This window comes from Hyla sarda, chromosome 5 (assembly GCF_029499605.1).
Source record: "Hyla sarda isolate aHylSar1 chromosome 5, aHylSar1.hap1, whole genome shotgun sequence".
Classification (NCBI taxonomy): Eukaryota; Metazoa; Chordata; class Amphibia; order Anura; family Hylidae; genus Hyla; species Hyla sarda.
Window position 1 is genome coordinate 168,844,666 of NC_079193.1, and position 27,594 is coordinate 168,872,259.

The following is a 27,594-nucleotide window of genomic DNA, read 5'->3' on the forward strand; positions in this document are numbered from 1 at the left end:
AATCCTGGAATACCCCTTTAAGTACTTCTAGTTAAACCTACAGTGCATTCTTTGTCTAAAGATGTCTCAGAACAATGTAACATGTTATATTGGTTACAATGTATCTGATGTGCAGTGTTAATGTATTAAGGCTGCTTTCACACTATGAAATTCATCCGTTTATAAATGTCCGTTATAAAAACACTGAAAATCAGCTGTTAAACGGCCGTTACAAAAGCCCATACGGCTGTTAGAAAATCCCATTATAGGCTGAGATTTTTACATTATACGTTTTAACCCGTTATAGCTCGTTAGTAATAACGGACGTTATTTTGTGAAGGGAGAATGAACTATTTCTCCCGTTACTATCTTCCGTCACAAAATAACGTCCGTTAATATAATGGACGTTTATAAACGGATGAATTTTATAGTGTGAAAGCAGCCTAAGACAACCAACAGTTTCTAAAGAATGTGACCTTTCAGCCTACATGTTTGGAAAAGTAACAGGAAATGTACAAGTTTTAATTGCATGAAACACCTTTTAATACACTTAACTTACATACAAGTTGTAACACAAAACAGACGGCAGGAGTAATACTAGAAGGGAAATGATACAAAGTGAACAGTTTGATAACATAGAAAACAGGCTAGCTTATGTATCTACTACTACCCACGATCATGGACTCCACTATGCGGAGAGAGCAGAATCATCATCACCTCTTCCTTCCACATCAGACCATGCTTCACCATACATGGTGGCCAAGTGTCATTTGCTTGTCTTATATATTGAGGCCAAGATAACGCATGAACTAAGACGACTTCCTGGATCTTTGATCGATCCTCACATATTGCTCACCCAATATTTACAATGGATAATAGAGACAAACTAGAATAAATAACAGTGATGTTTATGAAAACCAGCTGACTTTCCATGAAGGAGACCATTGTGGTTTGTTTGTTTGTTTTGTTTTTTTGTTTAAAAAAAACAAAAACATAGCTATCATGGATGGGAAGTTGGCACATGGTTCAAGTCATTTAAACATAGTGGTGAATACACGGTCATCACTTAATATGGCAGGCAACAGATAATTCATTTAATTATATATAACAAAGTGCAATTTTCGGAATAGGATTTTTTTCTTAAATGGATGTATGTGCTTCAACAAGGTATGTCAATAATATGGTCAGGTGACCATATGTGAAAATGCTGATGCAGCACATATAAGTGGATATATAACGGATAGAAAAACTAGCTTGGACAGTTTTGGAGTAACTCGTGGATGCCGACTAAAGAGGACTATTGAGTTATATACAACCACCAGGTTTCATTTCCTAAACTAGTGGGTATAAATAAGATGGAATAGCTACAGGGATGGTTATGGCTAGGCTTTTTGGAGGACCAATGGCAGGTGATAATTGCATCTATGTATAAAAGGACAATTTCAAGAAAACTGTGTATATAATGCAGCTAATAAGGTTCTAGTTGACATTGGAGTGTAACATGACGGTGACATAGGTGCATATTATACACTGGACTGCAGAATCTCTCCGTCACCACTCTAAAATACAGTAATACATTGCAAAGACTCGAGTAACAGAAAAACTTGTTACAAACACTCATTTTGGGAATTCTCCCATTTGGCAAAGACTCTCAGATGCATTGCTTCAATTATTGCTCGAATTCTAGAGATCTTGCTCTTCATCCCTAGTTTCAGGATATACAGTATGTTGAACTAGGGCAGAAAACAGTATAGTAGTCGCCTGCTGGCAAAGCCATCTGTACTTGCTTCGTCACACCAGCTCATGCCACGCATCCATCCTTCAAACCGGGTTAGGTCCCAGCAGTAGGCACAGCATGTGCTGAGAGGAGGTTGTTGGCACAGACAGTCTGCTCTGTAATCCGTATGTCACATTGTTCACACTGCATTGACCAGCACTGAGGAAGCGAGGGACTGCGAGCGCGTACACTTTATGTCTGGACTGTTTTCAATGTCCGTACGCTCCAAAGACAGTCGCTTCATCTTGTTGTCCAGCACAGGTAAAGCTCGGGATTTGATAATGTTACTGCTGTTGTTATTTATTCTGTCCTGAGCTTTGTTTTCTGAGCCTTCTGCCCGACTGCCTGTACAGAAAGGATAGAACATACGTGTTATCCAGAAACAAGACCAAGTCACATTGCACTCTTGTACAGATACAATAAAAATTATATTTAAGGTAAATGTCCTTTCACTTAAAGGAGTTCTCTAAGCTAAAAAACTTTTAACTCCCGCTGTTCCCGGGCTGTAAAACTATACATAATAAACTTTCACTTACCTGCCTACGATCCCCCGTTGTTCCGATATCGCCGTCCTGTTCTCCGGTCCCGGTCTCTTCCACCTCCTGCGGGTCGGTGAATTCACTCTGCGCTCAGCCTATCAGCGTCCGCAGCAATGTCCCGTCGCGGCCGCTGATAGGCTGAGCGCAGAGTGAAGTCACCGACCCGCAGGAAGAGGAAGCAGACAGGGACCGGAGCACGAGAAGCGATATCGGAACAACGGGGATCGTAGGCAGGTAAGTGAAAGTTTATTATGTTTAGTTTTACAGCCCAGGCACAGCGGGGGATAAAAGATTTCAGTTGGAGTACTCCTTTAACAGTATTAAAATATACTATAATAATAATATAGCAGAGAAACATTAGGAGCATGGTTTCTGTGTAACTCTACATTTGAATGAGAAAAATCAAGTGATCTCAGCAACTCAAAGAAAGGCATGAACCAGTGTTTCCCAACCAGTGTGCCTCCTGCTGTTGTGAAACTACAACTCCCAGTATGCCTGAATGGCCAAAGGCTATCCATGCATGCTGGGAAGTGTAGTTTTGCAACAGCTGGAGACACACTGGTTGGGATACACTGTCATAAACATTGGTGCTAGACTGTCAACCTTGTGGGGTTTTCTTGGACAAGAGAGAATTATATAATTAATAAGAAAAAACATCCAGTGAATGTGGATCCTGTGGATGTAAATCAGCGGTCTTTTAACTGTGGCCCTCCAGATGTTGCAAAACTACAACTCCCAGCATGCCCGGACAGCCAACGGCTGTCCGGGCATGCTGGGAAGTGTAGTTTTGCAACATCTGGAGGGCCACAGTGTGAAGACCACTGATGTAAATAATGTGTCAACAAGAAGGATCTAAGAAGAATATCCGGAATCGTTCTGATAAACCGGCCCAGCACAGACAAGAAGACCTCAGCTGAATATAATGCTGGTGATCCAACTACATGATCGAACGCACAACTCCTCTTTCCTAAGCATGGAAGGGCTATTAGGCCAGGTTCACACTACCAAATTCCCAATCAGAACTGTTCTGAATTTCGGTCAGAAATTCTGCTGCCTGAAGGTAAAATGCAGGTGAATACGGGTTTTCTGTTAACCCATTTACACTGCGGAATTTTCTGGGTGGAATTTAAAACCGCCAGAACATTGAACATGCTCAAAGTTCTGACAGAATAGGTGTTTCAGACATTGTCCTCTATCAGGACGGCAATGTCTGCAGTCCTAGCGTCGACAGCGGCCGCACTCAATCTCCGTTTTCCAGATGCGGATTCCGTAGTGTGAACCCGTCCTAACAGTAGATGAGCAGTTTGATTGTCGCTGCTATCTATGGGCTCATTTACACTACGGAATCGCAAGGCAGAAGCCACAAGAAATGTCCATGCAGATTCCTTCTTGCTTCACACCCTTGGCTGCAATGGGTTTTCCTCTACCGTTTTCACACAGCGGAATTTCTGCAACAAAACTTCCGTCAAGGATTTGAAATCCGGCGGAAGATTCAACAGGTTCAATCTTTTGATGGAATCCAGAAGTAAAAGCCTAGAAGTAAATTTCTTATTTCTGGGGGAAATTTGCAGTAAATAAGCACTGATTTTACATCATTTCTGTTCCATTTACCAGAAGAGGAATTCAGCAAGAAATTAATTTTTTACTGACTTCCATAGTGTGAACACGTCCTAGGTGGAAACAGAAAGGCAACGATTGGATTACTGAGCAGTGAAAAACATTAATCCAGGTTACTCTTTGTTTGTTTTATTGTAACACATAGGGGGAGATTTATCAAAACCTGTCCAGAGGAAAGTTGCTGAGTTGCCCATAGCAACCAATCAGATCGCTTCTTTCACTTTTGAAAAGACCTGTGAAAAATGAAAGCAGCAATCTGATTGGTTGCTATGGGCAACTCAGCAACTTTTCCCCTAGCCAGGTTTTGATAAATACCCCCCATAAGCCCTAAAAGATGATTTCATTTATACACAACCCTTTTGTATTATTAGACTTACCCCTTTCCACATCACACTCCGGTGAAGATGCCCCACTGCATTCACTTCGAGGACCAAGGACAGGAGATATCAGCCCAAACTCAGAAAGGGACATGGGGCTGGACAAATCTAAGCTGCCAGGTCGGTTTGCAGGAGGGAAAGGACTGAGAACTTCTGAGGGACTTGTTGGGCCCGAGCTAAAGCTTGATAAAGACTGAGTCTCAGAGTCTTCTTCTGAAACCAAACTGCTGAGATTGTCATCTTCAAACACCTCAGAGGTCACTGCGGAAGGAAACAAATCTGAGTACATACATGCAAAAAGGAGTCTATTCTATAACACAAAATGCTACCCAATATGGAATTTATCTATTATACATGGATAAATTCTATATGGGAGGAGAAGAACACAAACCTTAGTAGTTTCACTAGTTTCACGCCTTTTTTTTTTTTTTTTTTTTTTTTTTTTTTTTAAACCTTCAGCCTAAAATGGGGGCTTGGTCATGAAGTGTGTGGTTGTACGTGCATGTGTAGGGGCATCAGGAAGTAATGTTATTAATGACTGTTCATCCAACAGCCATTATGTTGAACTTAAGGTATCAAAGGAAGGGGGCACTTTCTGAAATCCATGCCTTGGGTGCCATAAAAGCTGGTCCAGCCCTCGTCTTGTAAACTTAGCTGTTTGTGCCCTAAATGTTTCCTGTCTTTTGCTTCTAAGAAGAATCATTGGAACAGTCACATTAGTGCTCATGGGGGATGCTTTTTTACAGTCAACCAAGTCAACCAGGAAGTTCCCTATCTGCTCTTCCTCGCAAGCAAAGTGAGTAAAACCTCCTATTCCATTCCTCTCATTTGGGCTTAAAGGGGTATTCCGGGCAAAAAACATTTTATCCCTTAGGATAGGGGATAAGATATCTAATCGCGGGGGGCCCACTGCTGAGACCAAGCCCCCTGCGCCCCCCATCTCCCTGCAGCACCCGCATTCTATGCTGGTGCTGAATCTCCAGTTTCGGAAACCTCCGGGTTTCCGAGACTGGGGAAGTCACGCCATCTCCCATAGACATGATTGGAGGGGGCGTGGCATGACGTCACGTCCCCAGTCCCGGAAACCCTGGGGGGAGATCGCGGGGGTCTCAGCAGCGGACCCACACGATCAGACATCTTATCCCCTATCCTATCCTTTGGATAGGGGATAAAAATGTTTTTGCCCGGAATACCCCTTTAATATAACACAGCCAGCAGCCCGAGACCAAATGGTAAAAAAGGATGGCGCGGCATGGGGGGTTTTAAACACATGTAGCAGATGTTTGAACTTTGTAGACATGAATACAGTATAGGTAGGACAACTTTTATTAAAATATTCTAAAATACACATCTAAGAGGGTATAGTCAACGAACGCCCACATGGCCACACAGAGAAAACAAAATGGAGGCTTCGAGAGTAAAGTAGTAGGGAACCGCAGCTGGAACTGTTCTAACAATAAGATAGAAGGAGCAGCGCATTCTTAAGTATAACCTTATCCAAGTTCAGTAAACAAACAGGCAAAGTCACACAGGCGACAAGGCCGGCTCTTTCCTGTGCGGCAGAACAAACAGATCACTTGACCCATTAAACTGTAAATACAGGATGTCATGTTTTGACTGCAGATATAAGACCCTGGTTTATTTACAGAGTGCAGTCTGGTGGCTTCACCTTACAGCATATATCTTTATTTACCTACATCGTGACATCCTTGAACATCATTTCGCAGTGCCTTTTATCTAAATATGTTCAAAATACTGTGCTGCCTAAATTGTAAATTGTGTGAGAAGCAATGGATCTAAAGCCTTTACCAGTGAGGCTTAGGGTGGGTTCACACCACGATTTTCTGAACAGTTTTTGGATATGTTTTTTTTATTTTTTAACCGTATGCAACCGTACAGAAACCGTGGCCATAGACTTTCCATTCAAAACCGTATGCACCATATTGTATAAGGTTGTCTCGGTTTTTCACACCACACGGGTTTTTAACTTTTTTTTTCTGGACAGAAAACCGTGGCCTACCACGCTTTTTGGTCCAGGTGAAAAACCGTATTGACCTGTATAGGTTTTTTTTTTTTTTTAAACATGGGAGTCAATGGGAACCGTACAGACCTGTATGTGCGTACGGTTCCATACAGTTTTCACCATACGGTTTTTGACTTTGCACAGTTTTTTTATCTTGGAATTTCAATCAAACAAGTGAAACTTTATTCATAATGAAGTGAAAAGTTCAAAACGTGTACGTTTTTTTTTCTTAAAAAACGGATGCAACCGGACATCATTTATCAAACCGTATACAGCTGTGTACTCACGTTTTGATACAGTTTAGTCAGGTTTTGAGGAATTCGTTTTTTTTAATCAAAAACCTGATAAAAAAAAACCTGTATTGCAAAAACGTGGTGTGAACCTACCCTAAGTCTGACTGCTGGGACAACCCACGATCTCGGAAGTCGATTCACACTTCCTATGAATCGTGCATGCAGGCTGCCTCTCCATTCATTGTCTATGAAGCTGCTGAAGATAGCCAACTGCTATCCTCTGCTATCTCTAGCAGCTCTATAGACAATGAATGAAGTGGCAACACACAATTCTAAAGATTGATTTTTGTCCCTGTTCTTGAGCTCATGGGGGGGTCCCAGCAGACCCCCAATCTGACACTTACCCTATCCTCAGGATATGGGATAAAGTGTTTTAAAAAGGGGTAATACAGTTCCAGAAAATTGTATTTAAATAAGACAAGATATATAACTTACTAATATAGTGCTATTACAGACTGTACTGGCTTTAGCATGTTTTTGCTTGATTTTTTCAACAGGAAGTTGTTTAGTTCTTTTTTCAGTGTAGTATTGTCTTACAGCTCCTCCCTCTGGACATAATGCTTCATCCTCTGCTGTCTCAGGAGGTGTGGCTAGATCCTGTCTCTAAGCACAAGCCCTGCCCCCTGAGTGATGTCACCACCTCCGACCAGTCTCTACAGCCTACATCACCATCTTCCCGTCGTTTACATGTATAGGGAAATATATGGAGAATTAGATGTATTTACAGCATGCTGCCTTGTGCTGAACAGTGCCACAGGCAGAGGAGCAGACAGGGAATAAATAGCAGGTGCAGCAGCCTCACTGATTGTGTGATGGTCTGTTGTGAAATGAGCGCTTCTGCAACAGGTAGTACCCCTTTAAGATTAAGTAAAACATCCTTGTCTGAGGTCATTTAATATCGTCTTTGTCTCCATCAATGGCCTCCCCTATACTGAATATATGATTATATGATGATTATATATACATATGTAACAAAGGAAAAGTGGAGAACATTTTCAAGCATATTGAGATAAACTTACTAGAAATGGTGTCTGATTCCAGTTTACACGCTGAGAGATCTTCTGCTGAACTGTTACCCTCAGCGCCGACCCCACGACCCCTGGGACCCATAGCTGAAGATCGCCTCCGTTCATGTATCTCATCAGAGATCATCTCGAGATTCTTCAGGGCAGTCTTGTATTCACCCTTTGCCAGAGACAGCTTGGCTTGAAGGTCATCTACAGTTTTCTTCAATTGCTGAAGATAGAAAAGTCATTATAGAAAAAGCAATACCCCTTTTATTCCACAATACATAATTCATAAATAAGCGTTAACCCATGCTATTTGCTTGGCAGTAACCAAAATGTGTTATGGCTCCTTTTTATAGTTTTAAGGTGCATGGTAGATTCTGTTCTCAAGGAGATTGCCCCACAAAATGCCATAAGTGTACAGTGGTCCCTCAAGTTACAATATTAATTGGTTCCAGGACGACCATTGTATGTTGAAACCATTGTATGTGGAGACCATAACTCTATGGAAACCTGGTAATTGGTTCTAAAGGCACCAAAATGTCATCCAAAAATAGAAAAAAGTGAGGATCAAAGAAAAATAAGTAGATAACTAATATAGATAAAGCAAGTCCCTACATATAAAAGTAAGAAAGATATGCTGGGAGCTGTAATCACTGTCTATGTCAGTGTTTCCCAAGTAGGGAGCCTCCAGCTGTTGCAAAACTACAACTCCCAGCATGCCCGGACAGCCTTTGGCTTTCCGGGCATGCTGGGAGTTGTAGTTTTGCAACAGCTGGGGGCACTCTGCTTGGGAAACACTGGTCTATGTAGAGGACAGGAGCTTCTTCGGGGTTATGTACAGTACACACAATGTCCTAAAAATGTAATGGAGTCGCCCTCACCTGGTGTCCAAAGGAGCAGGTAACCCTGGTACTGGTAAAGTGTACAGAACAAGTAATACCTTCCTGTACTGTAGGGGGCACTACCAGACATCAGTCAGTGCATGCACTTCAGTAATACAGGTGTTTTACCAGTGAATGCCCATTCTGATTGGTCGGTTCTTCCAGTCATTGACACGTTTTACAGATCTGGACTGTCTGTAGCATTGTATGTTGAGTCTGGTTTCAACTTACGATGGTCCAGAAAAGACCATTGTATGTTGAAACCATTGTAAGTTGAGGGATCACTGTACGTCCTAGTGATCACATGGGTTCAGGAACTATGGAGATCAGAGATAACTCCAATCACAGCCATTTAACTCCTCAGATGCTGCAGTTGATAGGGACTACGGGATCTGAGCGACGTGATCATGTGGTGCTGATGTGCTGCTTTAGTAGCCAGAAGCCTAAAAATGGCCCCCAGATCTGCCATCTGCCAGGGCCTAATGGAATGGAACCTAATTCTGGAGTATTAAGTTACATTTAAAGGGGTATTTCGGGCTTTATACATCTTACCCCCTCTCTAAAGGATAGGGGATAAGATGTCTAAAGCCGGAATACCCCTTTAACATGCAGATCCTTGACTGCTTATAAAAGTCCAATAGTACTTAAAAAAATGGATATATATATATATATATAGAATAATGTACTAACCTCGAGTTGCAAATAATACTTTGCCTTCATTTCAAAATAGGGCCTATACAGGAGAAATAAAGAGAAATACAGGATATTAATAAGACGGGAATAGAGAGGAAGACAGAATGCAGAAACATGGGGCGGCGGAGAATGTAACCACTGCTCAGCAGTCCTATAACCATGAGAGAACCACGATCAAAGATACCAAGAGGTCATGAGCTATATTGTCATATGAATCTTTGTCTCTGTCTGTGTGTCCCCTATACATGGAGATTGGCTACATTGAACAGTATCTAATCTCATGTGTGATGAAATCTGAATAACCACAAAACATTATTCAACACCCATATCATTCATGGTAAAAAAAAAAAAAAAAAGGATTTACCCCAATGAACGTAATATAGTTTTCTTAATGCAAATCAATGTTAATTACTGTATAATGACAAGTTCTGCAAATGTATAATGCACTTTATATTTTAACTCTTCGCTCAAGATCTCTGCTTGCTGTTGATAAATGGGAGCATGCTGGGATGAAAACCTGTGACGCAGTTGCAGGCTTCTTTACAAAAAAAATTAATAAAAGAGCTCTGATCCACTAAGGCCATGTTCAGACTTGGTGGATTTGTTGCAGATTTCCTTCACATGTTTCAATTCACATGTAGCAGGGATATATATTTCGGCATGCTACACTTGTATCTGTAGGAAAGGATCCAGGCAGCTTTAGAGCTTTTCCATTTAAAGCTTGTTTCCATTCACTGACAACAAGCGAAAATCTGGTAATTGGTGAGGAAGGAAAACAAGTTTTCTTGTGGCAAAAAGTTTTTAATACAAGATCTAGTTTCTTACAATTGCACGCAAAATTGATATACCGTAAGCATTTACAACATTTTCTACACAAAATACCGTAAATGTCTGCCGACCCATACCAGGTAAGAAAAGGAAAAGGAATGTGTTATCAGAAATCATGTTTTTATGTAAAAATTATTTTTAAAGAATTTTCATTGATTTTCTTTTCCATTTCACCATCTATATTATAAAATAACCTAAAAATCTTGTCACTTAGTCTAAAACAAAGCGGAGACTACTTTTTCTTTGTGTGATGATGTGAAGGAGCAGGCTGCTGGAAAGTTATGTCTACAGCATTACAGCAAATGGTAGAAGACAATAGATAAAGCTCACAGCTGAACAGCTCCCTTCCCTGTGGAAGGTAAAGGTCACAGAGTATGCCCAGCAATCTTTCCCATTCATGTCAATGGGACAGCTCCTGTCTATTGTTGCCTACGGTATAAGCAGCTTAGACAAAATGGCATACCCCCCATACTATTGTACCAAAAAAAAATATATATTTTTTTTTACAAATAATAGAAACAGATTGCAAAAAATTTTCGAGAACAAAAAACCTAGGCAATGCATTCCCTTTAAAGACCAGACAAGGATAGCTACATTTATTGCCCTTCAGTATTGCATGAACTGTATACATGCCATAAATATAAAAAATACAATTTATTAGAAACATTTTGCCCTTATGGGCAGAATAACCTAAACAGATGCACTTCAAGTATTCTTTGTGGTACATTATTAATGCAATTGTCAAGCATGATTTATTCTTATTAATCTAGAATTATGTCCTGAAAGTGCAAAACCATAACATCCATCATCCATTCAAGTGAACAGTAAAATGCTTGATACTCTATTACTGACCCCAGATGTGACTTGTTCCCCAACCCAGAATAGCATAAATATCTCAATGCTTTCCTGGCAGAAAAGCGATTCTATTAATAGTGCTCCCTGACACACATGAGCAGAGCCAGCCATGCAGTCTCTGGGGTATTATTACCCCATAAGCAATTCATCTAATTATAGGTTATAACAGAGAACGCCTAGTACAAAGCACATAAAGCCACTGGCCATCTGAGCCAGAGAAGGCAACATCGCATCTGCTCAATTCTTTACCTGACTGCCGAGAAGGAGCAATCTGTTCAATAATGGACCAGGAGAAGAAAGGGTTAAATCCGGCACTGCAAGACTAAGGTGGATGGCAGCAGGTGTGATGTGGATGGTTCTGAAGTTCCTGTTATGTAGCGTTGGGTGCAGTGGTGCATAAATCCGATAGCATGTGAAGGCAATAGCGATAAAGAAAACATGGATTGCACTCACCATCCAAACGGTTCTTTATTTCATAGTGTCAGGCATGACAGGCTGGTGTAGGGGTGGAGGCGGGTAATGAGGGACCGGGACAGACTTTAACGCCACCAAGGCGCTTCTTCGAGCCGATATACAGAAGAAGAAATTACAAAGCAGCCTGCAGTGATTGGATGGAGAGACCCAGCACAGCACAACACAGCACAGCAGGCTCAGGGAGAAAGAGGAGTCATGCAGAGTGAGGGACATGTCCCCTGCAAAGCACAGGATGACTAACCAAGTGAGCTACAGAAAGAGGGTATTTGTGAGCGGAATATAGATGCTAGACATGTAAACATTTTATGTGCATGATCAGGATTAGGTACTGAGTAACCTATAAAATTTTTGTTTGTGAGATATGACAAAGATGGTTAGTAATGTATGTAGAAGTAAAAGACTGAGAAAACTTGTAATACATCACATTTCACTTCTTTTCTGTTGTTTCTTCCTCTTAGTAGATACACAAGCCAAACCGTGACCAACAAATGACACAAAAAATGTTTTTCTATAATCTTTTCTAACCAAGTAAGTACTTTACCTCTTTCAGAATATTTAGCTGTCCCCAACATATTCCCTAGCACTACATTCAACATAGGGTTCTTAATCTAATTTTCCTCCCAGTGTTTCCCAACCAGCATGTCTCCACCTTTTGCAAAACTACAACTCCCAGTATGCTCAGACAGCCAAAGTCTAGCATCTATATTCAACTCACAAATACCCTCTTTCTGTAGCTCACTTGGTTATTCATCCTGTGCTTTAAAGGGGACATGTCCCTCACTCTGCATGACTCCTCTTTCTCCCTGAGCCTGCTGTGCTGTGCTGGGTCTCTCCATCCAATCACTGCAGGCTGCTCTGTAATTCCTTCCTCTGTTTTCATGCTGCAGTCTGATAGGACAGGAGTGAGCACAAAGGAGTGCTAGTCTCACCCTCACTTAATGGACTTTGTCCCTGCCTGTTCTTCAGCTGGGACATCTCTAGTGTATAGGAGGAATATTAGGTTTTGAGCCACTTTATGTCAATGGGATTCTGCTGCACTGTGCACATGGCCGAACTTCTGCAGCAGATATTTCTGCTGTGGAAATCACGATTCCGGCATCCGCAGAAGCAATAGACGTGATAGCTTGCAAATGGTGAGGAACTGAAACTTTATTAAAAAGTTGTAAATCTTTTAATTCAGGCTTAAGGCTATGTTCACATGTCGCAGAAATGCTGCAGATGTTGACCTACCGTATATACTCGAGTATAAGCCGACCCGAGTATAAGCCGAGACCCCTAATTTCAACCCAAAATCCCAGGAAAAGTTATTGACTCGAGTATAAGCCTAGGGTGGGAAATACCTCATCCCCCCCCTGTCATCATCCAGACCAGTCATTAACATCCTCATCATCATCATCCCCTTGTCATCATCCCACACATCCCCCCTTCATCATCCCCTTATCATCCCACACATCCCCCCTTCATCATCCCCTTATCATCCCACACATCCCCCCTTCATCATCCCCTTATCATCCCGCACATCCCCCCTTCATCATCCCCTTATCATCCCACACATCCCCCCTTCATCATCCCCTTATCATCCCACACATCCCCCCTTCATCATCCCCTTATCATCCCGCACATCCCCCCTTCATCATCCCCTTATCATCCCACACATCCCCCCTTCATCATCCCCTTATCATCCCGCACATCCCCCCTTCATCATCCCCTTATCATCCCGCACATCCCCCCTTCATCATCCCCTTATCATCCCACACCCCCCCCCCTTCATCATCCCCACCCCCCTTCATCATCCCCACACCCCCCCTTCATCATCCTCTTCTCATCATTCGCCCTCAGTGGTCTTCAACCTGCGGACCTCCAGAGGTTTCAAAACTACAACTCCCAGCAAGCCCGGGCAGCCATCGGCTGTCCGGGCTTGCTGGGAGTTGTAGTTTTGAAACCTCCGGAGGTCCGCAGGTTGAAGACCACTGCGGCCTTCAACATCATCCAGCCCCCCTCTCACCCCCTTTAGTTCTGAGTACTCACCTCCGCTCGGCGCTGGTCCGGTCCTGCAGGACTGTCCGGAGAGGAGGTGGTCCGGTGAGGAGGTGGTCCGGGCTGCTATCTTCACCGGGGGCGCCTCTTCTCCGCGCTTCCGGCCCGGAATAGAGGCGTTGCCTTGACAATGACGCAGAAGTACGTTGGCAATGAACGCACCTCTGCGTCGTTGTCACGGCAACGTGACTATTCTGAGGCCGGGCCCGAAGCGCTTAGAAGAGGCCTCCCCGGTGAAGATAGCAGCCCGGAACCAGTATCCCACCGGACCACCTCCTCACCGGACAGTCCTGCAGGACCGGACCAGCGCCGAGCGGAGGTGAGTACTCAGAACTAAAGGGGGTGAGAGGGGGCTGGATGATGTTGAAGGCCGCAGTGGTCTTCAACCTGCGGACCTCCGGAGGTTTCAAAACTACAACTCCCAGCAAGCCCGGACAGCCGATGGCTGCCCGGGCTTGCTGGGAGTTGTAGTTTTGAAACCTCTGGAGGTCCGCAGGTTGAAGACCACTGCGGGTGGGGGAGTTCACTCGAGTATAAGCCGAGGGGGGTGTTTTCAGCACGAAAAATCGTGCTGAAAAACTCGGCCTATACTCGAGTATATACGGTACATACTAAAAATTAATTTGGAAAGCCTGCAAGAAATGCCATGTGTGAACAATCCTGAAGGCAAATCTACTATGTAAATGTCTGGTGTCTGACAATGATTTCGCCTCCTAGAGCCAAGAGTTGTAGTTGTGTCTTCTAGATACATACTTGGATTTGTTTATGCTTCTCCTTAATTTCTTCTCTAACTGCTTCATTCTTCCCATGGCTGCATTATATTTGGCAGCGGTTTCTTTGTGCACTAGTTCACTGCGAGTCTTCTTCTGTTCTTCTTCCATAACCTAGAATGTAAACATACACATGAAAAGAAACCATCTACTAATCAAAAAAAAGAAAACATTTATCACTACTTAACCCCTAAAAGGGTTACTCCGAAGGAAAAAATGTTTTTAAAAATCAACTGATTTGTTAGTTACTTCTATTTAAAAATCTTTATCCTTTCAGTACTTATCAGAGCAGGATAGGTTTAGTAAGGGGATTTGCTTCTGCTCCAGACAGTTCCTGACATGGACAGAGGTGTCAGCAGAGAGCACTGTGGTCAGACAGAAAAATTCAAGAAAAGAACTTCCTCTGGAACATACAGCAGCTGATAAGTACTGGAAGGATTAAGATTTTTTAATGCAATGAATATACAAATCTGTTTAACTTTTCCACCAAAATGTTAGCATTTTTGTTTTTTTCTCCTCGCCTTCTAAGAGCCATAACTCTTAAATCACCATACACAGACCCATAGGAGGGCTTGCTTTTTGCACGACCAATTGTACTTTATAATGACATCACTCATTTTATCAAACAAATGTATGGAAAAAGCAAAATAAATATTTATTGTGTGGTAAATTAAAAAGAAACAGTTTTCACGTTGTACAAGTTACCATTATATTTTGATATTTTGGACATTCATGCACACACCAATACCAAATTTGTTTATTATTATTATTTTTTTATTTATTTACTTTTTGGGGTATGATTGGTAAAAAGAGCTATTAAAATGTTTTTTTTTTTTTTTTGGGGGGGGGGAGTTTTTATTTATTTACATTCTTTTTAACTTTTATAAACATCGGCAATTCTCTTTCTCTGGTCTGCTATCTAGCAGACCCCAGAAGAGCAAAGGAGGCAGGTGCGGGGACCTAGATTCCGCCATCTTGGCTGATAGGATCCCCGTGGACCTGCTGCAGGTGATCGGATAAGCCATTAGAACTGCCGCATTGCTGTGATCAGTATTGATCACGGCATCTGAGGTGTTAATGGCAGCGCAATCTCTGATGTCTGCCATTACTGACAGGTCCCTGGCTGATGGCAGCCGGGACCTCCCCCCGCATGAAGTGCAGCTCCTGTGCTCGCTTCATGTACAGGACGTAAATGTATGTCCTGGTGCGTCAAGTACCAGGGCACCAGGACGTACATTTAGGTCCTATGTCCTTAAGAAGTTTAAGTGTTAGTGTCTTTAATTTAACCTTTTGACATGTGGTCCAGAAATTGTAATGTTGTGCTAATATAAATCAGATCGCTTCTTTCATTTTTCAGAAGCCTTTTCAAAAATGAAACAAGCGATCTGATTGGTTGCTATGGGCAACTAAGCAAATTTTCCTCTGGACGGGTTTTGATAAATCTCCCCCCATATGTCATCTCTCCTGACACGTCCGTTGTAGAAAATCATTGCATTGTCTAAGGCTGGGTTCACACCACATTTTTGCAATACAGTTCCCGTATACATTTTCAATTTGAATACTGTAGGGAACCGTATTGAAAACCGTACGCATTGACTCTCCATTGAAAACCGTATGCCAAAAGGTGCATCAGGTTGTGCCCATTTTGCATTATGTACGGTTTTGTCAGTTTTTTTCCGGTACCCAAAACCGTAGCCCACCATTGTTTTTGGTCCGGGTGAAAAACAGTATTGAAACGTATACTTTTTTTTTTTTTTAACATGGAACTCAATGGGAACCGTACAGGTATGTGCGTACGGTTCCATCCGGTTTTCACCATACCGTTTTTGACTTTGCACAGTTTTTTTCTTGGAATTTCAATAAAACAAGTGAAACTTCATTCATAATGGAATGAAAAGTTAAAAACGTATACGTTTTTTTCTTATAAAACAAATGCAACCGGACATCATTTTTCAAACCGTATACGGTTTCTAACAGTATATGGATTAAAATTTGTACACACGTTTTGATACAATTAAGTCAGGTTTTGAGGAATCAGTTTTATATCAAAAACCTGATACGGGAACTGTATTGCAAAAAAGTGGTGTGAACCCAGCCTAAGAGGTAATAATTCTACTGTATTTTGGAACTCTGATTTCAGCCCTTCCTCCTGAATGAGGTTTGGTCACAAAGTCATTTTCGGTGAAACAATCAAACAGTAGCACTACAGAAAGTCTCCATGTAGCTCAGGCCATTTGGGGTTACCCGTCCTTTGGCCAATAGAAGGAAACTGTACATAGTCTAATACAGTCAGTGATGATTGGACACTGCCAGTATGTAGGGACAAGGTGAAGGGTAACACCTAGTGATAATTGATTTTTTCCAATTTCTTATTACCAGGAGGAATAACAGGGAAACGACACAATACAGTTCAAAGTTCTAAGAAAGATGCTTTAGCATAAGTTAAAGGATAAAAAAAGGAGCTGTTTTTCCTGAACACTGAACATGATAGATAGTTAACAGGGAAAAATCATTGTTCTTTATAAAGAGTATTTACTACAACAGACAGGTCAGGAAAGCGAATAGATCCTCTATATTGGTTATATCTTGCCACAGCCCTGTGTCTACAGAAAGGATCGGGAGCCGGCGGTGCATCACAGTCATGCCGGTGCTCACAGCTGACCTTGAACCTTATTGCAGACACAAGGCTGCGGCGGAGAAAGCCCTGTGTCTGCTCCTAACTCATTCACAGCGTATTTTCCGCTGCTTGGCAGATTTCTCGCAGCATCAAACACGCTGCGTATCCGCTCAGCGTGACCCTACCCTATGGCAGTATTTTGGTTGTATAGTGTTCATGTACACTTATCCCTGGTTGTGTGATTAGGTGTCTCTTTATTCCATTTTCATTTTCTTCTTGTGCTGATTCTGTGGTTTACGTATTAAAGGAAGTGGCAATAAAAATGACCAATGTAAATCATAATTTGCTGCAGTGTGATGCTTTAGTTTTTTTGTGGTTTGGAGGGGGGATTTTGTATGTGGGGTTTTGTCTGACAGGGCTGCTTTTTAGTCGGCTCTGGTTCTACCCATACCAATAGCTAGAGTCAGGGGAGTATTGAACGCTGCAGGTGCCTATTTAAGGCCTCCAGGCACAAAGGCAAGTCAGTAAAGACCTGGACTTATGATCCTGAACCAGCCGGAGTGTACTGGGAATTGCACTGTGGTGTCAGATGTTGTGGGAGGTTCTCTTGGTGGGTTAAAGTATTGTAAAATTTGCTTTGCTTTAAGCAAAGGTCATGTACTTCTGGTACTGATATATTTTTATGACATTGCAGTGGTATATTGATTAAATAAGCCTGACCCCTACATACATATAGAAAGGCCCAAAATAGTGTGTTGTTTTCCGAACAATAGAGGTATTGCTGGGGGAGTCACTTTACCCCTAAAGCACATTGATCCGATCGCCCTTACTGTAACAGTGCCTCCTCATGAATATTTATCCAGCCGATAGGTGGCCTTGAATTCCTTCACTGCAGAGGGCTTGAAGAATATTCCTGAAGAGGTGCTGTTACCGCAATGGGCGGGTGTATTGGTGCACCTAGGGGTATAGTAATGCCTCCAGTGCACCGAACTCAGCCATTGGCATATTAATAAAAATGTATATTACACAAAAACAGCAAGAGGGATTATAAATGTAAGTTGTTTATTCCTGCACTATAAGCCTATATTAATTTGTTGTAATACAACGGTCTCATCTCTTGGCAGTGTCAAGTGTAGTAGCAAATCGGAATGTCAAAAGCATGCAGATATAGTCAGGTTTTTTCTTAGTAAATTGTGCTTTGGAGGGCATTTCAGCTTTTTATTTCTTACATAATCTTAATGCATGCCTTAAACTGCATTGGAACGGTTATTCCTTCCGGAGCAACGTCTTTTTCCAAATATCTGCACACTGCTAAACCTATATAAAAAACAAAAAAGAACTAGGAACTCTCAGAAATGTACTCGCTACATTGTCTCAGGAACATATGAAGAATTCACTTCTATATCCTCTAGATCTGAAAGAACTGTGTGTACCTATGGGATCATAAGCTGAGGTCATCACATGTCTTATATACAACCACCAAGGTGAGCGTGAAAGAAAGATCTAAGTATACAACATTGTGCAATCCAATTATTTCATGTTAGCACAATATATGTTCTGCAGTAAAGGTTCGGCATTCTATGGCTCACCCGCTGCGTGGCATGGTTCAGCATCTCCTGCCAAGCAGAATCAAACTGCCGCTTGTCATCTTCTAACAACCGCTGCTCTGCTAGCGATATGGTCTCCTTGGCTGCTCGGAGAACCTCTGTGGCACGTTGGAAATCTTGTGTTGCCCTCTGTGCTTCCAACTGAGCCTATATGATCGAATAAAAACAGAAAAAATCAGGTATTTATTTGGGAATTTTAATATTGATGGTCTATCCTAAAAAATCAGGGTGTCCCTTTAAATATGGGCAGGTCACACATCCACGCGGGTAGATAAGACACCTTCATTGGTTACCAGACAGCTTTGTGGGCAGTAACATCAGACACAGCAGCTACTCAAAGTACAAAGCTGGATTTGGCAAACAATAAAGGGCACACAGTACTTGGTGGCACGCAAAGAACCCTGCAAGCAGCTAACACTGATGGCCTTTTAATGGATAGGCTTTCACCATATGTTAATTACCACTTTTACACACAGGTGATTTTTAGGTAAAACAAAACAAGTGCCGATTTATTTCATAATAAATCTATAATGTGTTAGGGCGCCATTTTATTTTTTTAATATAAAGCCCCAAATCCTCTGCATAGAGATAGGAAGTGATAGGGAAGTGATAACATTGTGACTGCCTGCAGATGCCACTCAGGGGAGATAAGATTACAGCATATTGTTTTATTACGGAGCTCAATGTACAAACAGGGTACAATAAACTCATAAGCTCCCCTTGGTAGCGGCTGCAGGAAGCCAGGAGTTTATCATTTAACCCTATGCATGTATTGTACAGGAGGTTGGGAAACTCCTTTAAAAAAGGTAAAATATTTAGTTAATTATTTAATTAAACCAATTAAATGAAAAGTAGTTTTGATAAAAAGATTGCCTTATACACAGATAACACTTAATACACAGCGCTCCTTACTGAGTAAGGTCATGTCCCTCAATGATCACTTTGGTACCCAAACCATCATTTATGACTTTACATTTGGGTCTGGACATTAGCACAAAACAAATGTTAAAACTTTTATTTATCTTTAATTCTTACTCCCCTCAACTACAGTAGTTTTCAATGCCAAACATAAATGTCAACTCTTCTGAAAGTCAGTTAGTGCAACAACGTTGTCTAAGGGTACGTACACACGCGCAAATTTTCTTGCGGGTTTTCCGCTGCGTATTTGAAAGTGGGCGGGCTCTTCTCGGCTGTCCGCAGCAGATTTTCCGCGGTGGAAAATCCGCCACACTCCGTACTGACTTCAATGGGGCTTGCGGCGGATTTTCCGCAGTGTACATTCCACAGCGGAAAATCTGCTGCGGACAGCCGAGAAGAGCCCGCCCACTTTCAAATACGCAGCGGAAAACCAGCTAAAAAATCTGCGTGTGTGAACGTACCCTAAAAGAGTTATCAAATGGCATGCTCCATACTAGCGATGTTAGCCAAGACTGTACGGTCATCTTGTATGTTCACTGCTTCTAGTTATACCATTTCTCCACCATACTGGCAGAGATGTTAACCTGGAAGAAGCCTTTACAGAGTGTTAGATGAGCAGCAGTTGTGGCACTTTTGAGGCATGGCTACTACACTGCTCAAAAAAAAATAAAGGGGACACTAAGATAACACATCCTAGATCTGAATGAATGAACTAATAGTATGAAAAACTTTCGTCTTTACATAGTTGAATGTGCCAACAACAAAATCACACAAAAATTATCAATATAAATCAAATTTATCAACCCATGGAGGTCTGGATATAGAGTCACACTCAAAATCAAAGTGGAAAACCACACTACAGGCTGATCCAACTTTGATGTAATGTCTTTAAAACAAGTTAAAATGATGCTCAGTAGTGTGTGTGTGGCCTCTACGTGCCCGTATGACCTTCCTACAATGTCTGGGTATGCTTCTGATGAGGTGACGGATGGTCTCCCGAGGGATGTCCTCCCAGACCTGGACTAAAGCATCCGCCAACTCCTGGACAGTCTGTGGTGCAACGTGGCATTGGTGGATGGAGCGAGACATGATGTCCCAGATGTGCTCAATTGGATTCAGGTCTGGGGAACGGGCGGGTCAGTCCATAGAATCAATGCCTTCCTCTTGCTGAAATTGCTGACACACTCCAGCCACATGAGCTCTAGCATTGTCTTGCATTAGGAGGAACCCAGGGCTAACCGCACCAGCATATGGTCTCACAAGGGGTCTGAGGATCTCATCTCCGTACCCAATGGCAGTCAGGTTGCCTCTGGCAAGCACATGGAGGGCTCTGCGGCCGCCCAAAGAAATGCCACCCCACACCATTACTGACCCAGCACCAAACCGGTCAAGCTGGAGGATGATGCAGGCAGAACGTTTTCCACAGTGTCTCCAGACTCTCTCACGTCTGTCACATGTGCTCAGTGTGAACCTGCTTTCATCTGTGAAGAGCACAGGGTGAAAGTGGCAAATTTGCCAATCTTGGTGTTCTCTGGCAAATGCCAAACATCCTGTATGGTCTTCGGCAGTAAGCACAACCCCCACCTGTGAATGTCAGGCCTTCATACCACCCTCATGGAGTCTGTTGCTGACCATTTGAGATGACACATGCACATTTGTGGTCTGATGAAGGTCATTTTTCAGAGCTCTGGCAGTGCTGAACCTGCTCCTAATTGCACAAAGGCGGAGGTAGCGGTCCTGCTGTTTGGTTGTTGCCCTTCTACGGCCTCCTCCACATCTCCTGATGTACTGGCCTGTCTCCCGGTAGCGCCTCCATGCTCTGAACACTACTCTGACAGACACAGCAAACCTTCTTGCCACAGCTCGCATTGATATGCCATCCTGGATGGGCTGCACTACATGAGCCACTTGTGTGAGTTGTAGACTCCGTCTCATGCTACCACTAGAGTGAAAGCAAAAAAAATCTTAATCCTTCCAATAGTTATTAGCTTCTGAAGTTGAGTTGTTTTCTGTCTAACTACTCTCTGATGACTCACGTCCCGGGAGCTGTGCAGTTCCTATGTGGATATTCTCCCATCATGCACAGCTCCCGGGACGTGACATCATCATTGAGCAGTTAGACAGAAAACTTCAGAAGCTAATAACTATTGGAAGGATTAAGAGTTTATAATAGAAGTAATTTTCAAATCTGTTTAACTTTCCGAAGCCAGTTGATATATATAAAAAAAGGTTTTGCCTGGAATACCCCTTTAAGATTCATGGTCTAAATTTAGAATAGGACATTAAGATATCAGTAGGTTTTAGACTCATTGCCCCCCACCAACCAGCCACCAGAATAGGCCATCAATACAGTCTCATAAACCCCCTTTAGGTTGAAAGACAGTAATTTTTTTTTCACAAAAGATAGAGTTTCTAAAATGCTGGATAATAATCTCCAACAAAATGAATAGTTCTATAAGGAGTGGAGCAATTTCTTGTGTCTGACACAGTCCATTACCCTGTGTGATTACCCAAAGTAGTAGAGTGGCAGTGAACCAGCCCAGACAGAGGGCTTCATGTCACAACACATAGACGTCAATACAACAAGCACTTAAAGCAACACACTTCTGGATGTAACTGCTGGAACTCACAGGAGACATCCATATAGGCAGACATACCCAGCAAACAGGGGTGCTAAGAGTTGTGGGGTTGCATATGAGGTCACTGCAACAATATATACAATACAATATACTGCAACAAAATATACTATACAATATATACAGCTAAAATAAACTACACTCTGTTATATAGTATGGATTTACCATGGCCATGGTAATGTGTACAATGGTTGTGTCAGAAATGCTACTTCTGGGAGGTGGGTTCATGCAGTTTCATCAGAACGTGCATAAAGAACATTACCTTTAATGCAGTGTAAATGGAGCAGTAACTCAAGGTTTGCATACATCCCACTGCAATGTAAACTCTGTCACAGCAAGTCTGGAGATGTTGAATTTTTTTTTGTATGTTCATGTATTACAATAACTATGTATGTTCATGTATTACAATACAATAACTATTGTATTACAATACAATAAAGAGTACCTGTAACCAAACTAAATTTTTAATATATTGTTCCTTATAGACACTTTGCATTTTACTTGTGGTTAAAATTCTCAATCTTTATATATTTTTAATGTGACACGGCGAGGCACAGCTGTCACAGGCTTCAGTGACGTCGCGCCTGCTGGGGAACACCCACTTTCTCCTGCTGGGAGCTCACACAATGTGAGCAAAGGGAAAAGGTATGATACAGTGCTTTTTAACCTCTTAAGGACCCAGGACGTACGGGGACGTCCCCGCACCCTGGGCTTTAAGGACCCAGGACGTCCCCGTACGTCCTGGCGTTTTCCGGTCCCTGCCGCGCGCCGGGCAGAGATCGGAACCGGATGCCTGCTGAAATGCTTCAGCAGGCATCCAGGGCAAACGCCGAGGGGGGCAAATCGCAAGGGAAATCGCCCTTGCGATCTGCGGCGATACCGGGCTGATCGGATCTCTGGGACCCGACCGCCCGGTAATTTTGCATGATCCCGGCTGTCACAGACAGCCAGGACCATGCTAAAGTATAGGAGCGAGGTGGCAAGCCTGCCACCTCTTCCTATTCCCTGCGATCCATCGGTTAGTTAAGCCCCTTGAAGTCCAGAGAGGACGGGAGGAAGACTGGAGGACGCGGCGGGGGACGGGGGAGTGCTGGGGACCGGCCACGGTACTTACCTGAAGACCCGGATCCCGGCGATGAAGGAGGCGGCGGCGACAGGTGAGTGGATCTTCAGCCGCGGTCGGGCCCTTTACAGCAATGCACGTCGCCGTAAAGCGGCATGCATTACTGTATTGGGACCCTGTATACTACAACTCCCAGCATGCCCAGACAGCCCTTGGCGTCAGGGCATGCTGGGAGTTGCAGTTTTGCAACTTCTGGAGGTCCACAGTTTTGGGACCACTGTGCCCTTCCAGATGTTGCAAAACTACACATCCTCAGCATGCCCTTACTGTCCAGGCATGCTGGGAGTTGTAGTTATGTAACATTTGTCCCTTCAGATGTTGCAGAACTACAACTCCCAGCATGCCCGGACAGTTTTGGCACACTGGGAGTTGTAGTTTTGCAACATCTGGAAGGGCACAGATTGAGAACCACTGTATTAGTGGTCTGCAAACTGTAGTACTCCAGATGTTGCAAAACTACAACTCCAAGCATGCTGGGAGTTGTAGTTCGGCAACATCTGGCTCTAAAGATGTTGCCGAACTACTACTCCCAGCATGCCTGAGAATGTTTGGGAGTTGTGGTTTTGCAACAGCTGGAGGCACACTGGTTGGGAAACATTGTCTGTTTCCTAACTCAGTGTTTCCCAACCCGTGTGCCTGCAGCTGTTGCAAAACTATAACTACCAGCATGCACTGATAGACTGTGCATGCTGGGAGTTGTAGTTTTGCAACAGCTGGAGGTACCCCCCCCCCCCCCCCGCCTGTGAATGTACAGGGTACATTCACATGGGCAGGGGGCTTACAGTGAGTATCAGGCTGCAAGTTTGCAATGCAGCAAATTTTGCGAGGCAGCGGGAAACTCTCTGTAATCCCCCGCCCGTGTGACTGTACCTTAAAAACACTACACTACACTACACTACACTACCACAAAATAAAATAAAAAGTAAAAAAACACTACATATACACATACCCCTACACAGCCCACCACCCCTCCCCAATAAAAATGAAAAAAGTCTGGTACGCCACTCTTTCCAAAATGGAGCCTCCAGCTGTTGCAAAACAACTCCCAGTATTGCCGGACAGCCGTTGACTGTCCAGGCATGCTGGGAGTTTTGCAACAGCTGGAGGCACCCTGTTTGGGAATCACTGGCGTAGAATACCCGTCCACCCCTATGCAAATCCCTAATTCAGGCCTCAAATGCGCATGGCGCTCTCACTTCGGAGCCCTGTCGTATTTCAAGGCAACAGTATAGGGTCACATATGGGGTATTGCCGTACTCGGCAGAAATTGCCTAACAAATTTTGGGGGTCTTTTTCTCCTTTCACCCCTTATGAAAAGGTGAAGTTGGGGTCTACACCAGTATGTTAGTGTAAAAAAATATTTTTTTTACACTAACATGCTGGTGTTGCCCTATACTTTTCATTTTGACAAGAGGTAAAGGGGAAAAAAGCCCCCCGAAATTTGTAATGCAATTTCTCCCGACTACGGAGATACCCCATATGTGGGCGCAAAGTGCTCTGGGGGCGCACAACAAGGTTTGACAAAAATTGGGATATATGGTCTACCAACAATTATATGATCTGAGAATGTAGACTAAAACTTAACGTTTAATAGGTACGACTAAAACTGTCCTCAAAAACCTGGACAGAAAAACACCACGTGCAATGATACAAATTAGATGGAGATTCTGCTCCAAATACAAATACAAAAATTCAGCACAGTAGCTGCACTCAGATATTTAGATATTCTTTAACCATATTGTACCAGCCTAGCTGATTCTGTCCCTTTCCCCATGATTCGGGAGGGGTCTCAGGGTGGGACAACAGGAGGGGGTTGGTAGGGAGCCTGTTATATACTATGCTACCCCTAGATAAAAGATAAGGAGATAGAAGATAAGGAGCACGCCATCTATGTGCACCTTGCAGCGATATCAGAGGGTTCTGTGCGGCTGATATCGCTGCAGGGTGCACATAGATGGCGTGCTCCTTATCTTCTATCTGTATCCCTATCTGTCTCCTGATGAACGGGACAGCAAGAAACGCGTCGAGACGTTAACCATGCATCTTCCTGACTACAAACCATAAGTATCCCAGCTAAATGGTCTGATGCATACCTTATGTTCAATATGGAAGGGTGATAGTGCTGTATCCTCTTGCTGTTATGCATATGTACGAATGATATCCTTATATCAGTAGGGAACTTTGTGTCATATCAGCCTTATAGGGGAAAGGGATATATACTGTCATTGACTCTGACTATACTGAGGTTGACCATCTCCTTGCAGCTCTGACTCCCCTGCTCTGACTGATCATAATTATTATTATATATAGATCAGCATTAGGGTATTGGCCCTGCAGGCAGTCAGTTGTATTGAGTAGCTAGCAAGTGAGTTTATTGCAGGGTGGTGATAGTACAACAGGGAATAGGTTCCTGTGCGGGACCGTCCTTCTTAGGACGCCCACCCCCCCTAGGGGTAGGATAGTATATAACAGGCTCCCTACCAACCCCCTCCTGTTGTCCCACCCTGAGATCCCTCCTGAATCATGGGGAAAGGGACAGAATCAGCTAGGCTGGTACAATATGGTTAAAGAATATCTAAATATCTGAGTGCAGCTACTGTGCTGAATTTTTGTATTTGTATTTGGAGCAGAATCTCCATCTAATTTGTATCATTGCACGTGGTGTTTTTCTGTCCAGGTTTTTGAGGACAGTTTTAGTCGTACCTATTAAACGTTAAGTTTTAGTCTACATTCTCAGATCATAGGGCGCACAACAAGGCCCAGAAGGGAGAGTGCGCCATGTACATTTGAGGTGATTTGCACAGGGGTGGCTGATTGTTACAGCGGTTTTGACAAACGCAAAAAAAAAAACACATGTGACCCCATTTCGGAAACTACACCCCTCACGGAATGTAATTAGGGGTGCAGTGAGAATTTACACCCCACTGGTGTCTGACAGATCTTTGGAACAGTGGGCTGTGCAAATTAAAAATTTTGTACAGCCCACTGTTCCAAAGATCTGACAGACACCAGTGGGGGGGTATATGCTCACTTTACACCTTGTTACGTTTCTCAAGGGGTCTAGTTTCCAAAATGGTATGCCATGTGGGGGTTATTTTGCTATCCTGGCACCATATGGGCTTCCTAAATGCGATATGCCCCCCGAGCAAAATTTGCTCTCAAAAAGCCAAATATGACTCCTTCTCTTCTGAGCATTGTAGTTCGCCCGTAGTGCACTTCAGGTCAACTTATGGGATACCTCCATACTCAGAAGAGATGGGGTTACAAATTTTGGGGGGTATTTTCTGCTATTAACCCTTGCAAAAATGTGAAATTTGGGGGGGGGGGGAAACACACCTTTTAGTGACATTCTTTTTTTCTTACGTATGCAAAAGTCGTGAAACCCCTGTGGGGTATTAAGGCTCACTTTATTTCTTGTTACGTTCCTCAAGGGGTCTAGTTTCCAAAATGGTATGCCATGTGTTTTTTTTCTTTCTGTCCTGGCACCATAGGGGCTTCCTAAATGCGACATGCCCCCGAGCAAAATTTGCTCTCAAAAAGCCAAATATGACTCCTTCTCTTCTGAGCATTGTAGTTCACCCATAGTACACTTCAGGTCAATTTATGGGGTACCTCCATACTCAGAAGAGATGGGGTTACAATTTTTTGGGGGTATTTTCTGCTATTAACCCTTGCAAAAATGTGAAATTTGGGGGGAAACACACATTTTAGTGAAATTTTATTTTTATTTTTTTACATATGCTAAAGTCGTGAAACCCCTGTGGGGTATTAAGGCTCACTTTATTCCTTGTTACGTTCCTCAAGGGGTCTAGTTTCCAAAATGGTATGCCATGTGTTTTCCTAAATGCAACATGCCCCCCAAAAACCATTTAAAAAAAACGTACTCTCCAAAATCCCCTTGTCGCTCCTTCACTTCTGAGCCCTCTACTGCGCCCGCCGAACACTTTACATAGACATATGAGGTATGTGCTTACTCGAGAGAAATTGGGCTACAAATATAAGTATACATTTTCTCCTTTTACCCCTTGTAAAAATTCAAAAATTGGGTCTACAAGAACATGCGAGTGTAAAAAATGAAGATTGTGAATTTTCTCCTTCACTTTGCTGCTATTCCTGTGAAACACCTAAAGGGTTAAAATGCTGACTGAATGTCATTTTGAATACTTTGGGGGGTGCAGTTTTTATAATGGGGTCATTTGTGGGGTATTTCTAATTTGAAGACTCTTCAAATCCACTTCAAACCTGAACTGATCCCTGAAAAATTGGAAAATTGCTGCTGAACTTTGAAGCCCTCTGGTGTCTTCCAAAAGTAAAAACACGTAAATTTTATAATGCAAACAAAGTGGACATATTGAATATGTGAATAAAAAAAAAATGATTTGGAATATCCATTTTCCTTACAAGCAGAGAGCTTCAAAGTTAGAAAAATGCAACATTTTCAAATTTTTCATCAAATTTTGGGATTTTTCACCAAGAAAGGATGCAAGATACCACAAAATTTTACCACTTTGTTAAAGTAGAATTTGTCACGAAAAAACTA

At 42.8% G+C, this 27,594-nt stretch overlaps 1 protein-coding gene and 1 long non-coding RNA gene across 2 annotated transcripts in view; one reads left to right on the plus strand and one right to left on the minus strand.

The window, feature by feature from the left end:
• Positions 1-960: 960 nt before the first annotated feature.
• Positions 961-27,594, minus strand: part of SH3BP5 (SH3 domain binding protein 5) — a 92,169-nt gene continuing 65,535 nt past the window's right edge. The window contains exons 4-9 of the mRNA XM_056520688.1: positions 18,360-18,524; positions 14,137-14,267; positions 9,187-9,229; positions 7,625-7,841; positions 4,290-4,550; positions 961-2,101 (exon numbers count right to left, since the gene is read on the minus strand). Coding sequence (XP_056376663.1) covers positions 1,896-2,101; positions 4,290-4,550; positions 7,625-7,841; positions 9,187-9,229; positions 14,137-14,267; positions 18,360-18,524 — 1,023 coding nt within the window. The 3' untranslated portion in view covers positions 961-1,895. The remainder of the gene's footprint in view (positions 2,102-4,289; positions 4,551-7,624; positions 7,842-9,186; positions 9,230-14,136; positions 14,268-18,359; positions 18,525-27,594) is intronic.
• The window catches only part of LOC130273608 (uncharacterized), a 22,426-nt gene continuing 13,266 nt past the window's right edge, over positions 18,435-27,594 (plus strand). Inside the window, exon 1 of the long non-coding RNA XR_008844062.1 lies at positions 18,435-18,556. This is a non-coding gene — a long non-coding RNA (uncharacterized LOC130273608). The remainder of the gene's footprint in view (positions 18,557-27,594) is intronic.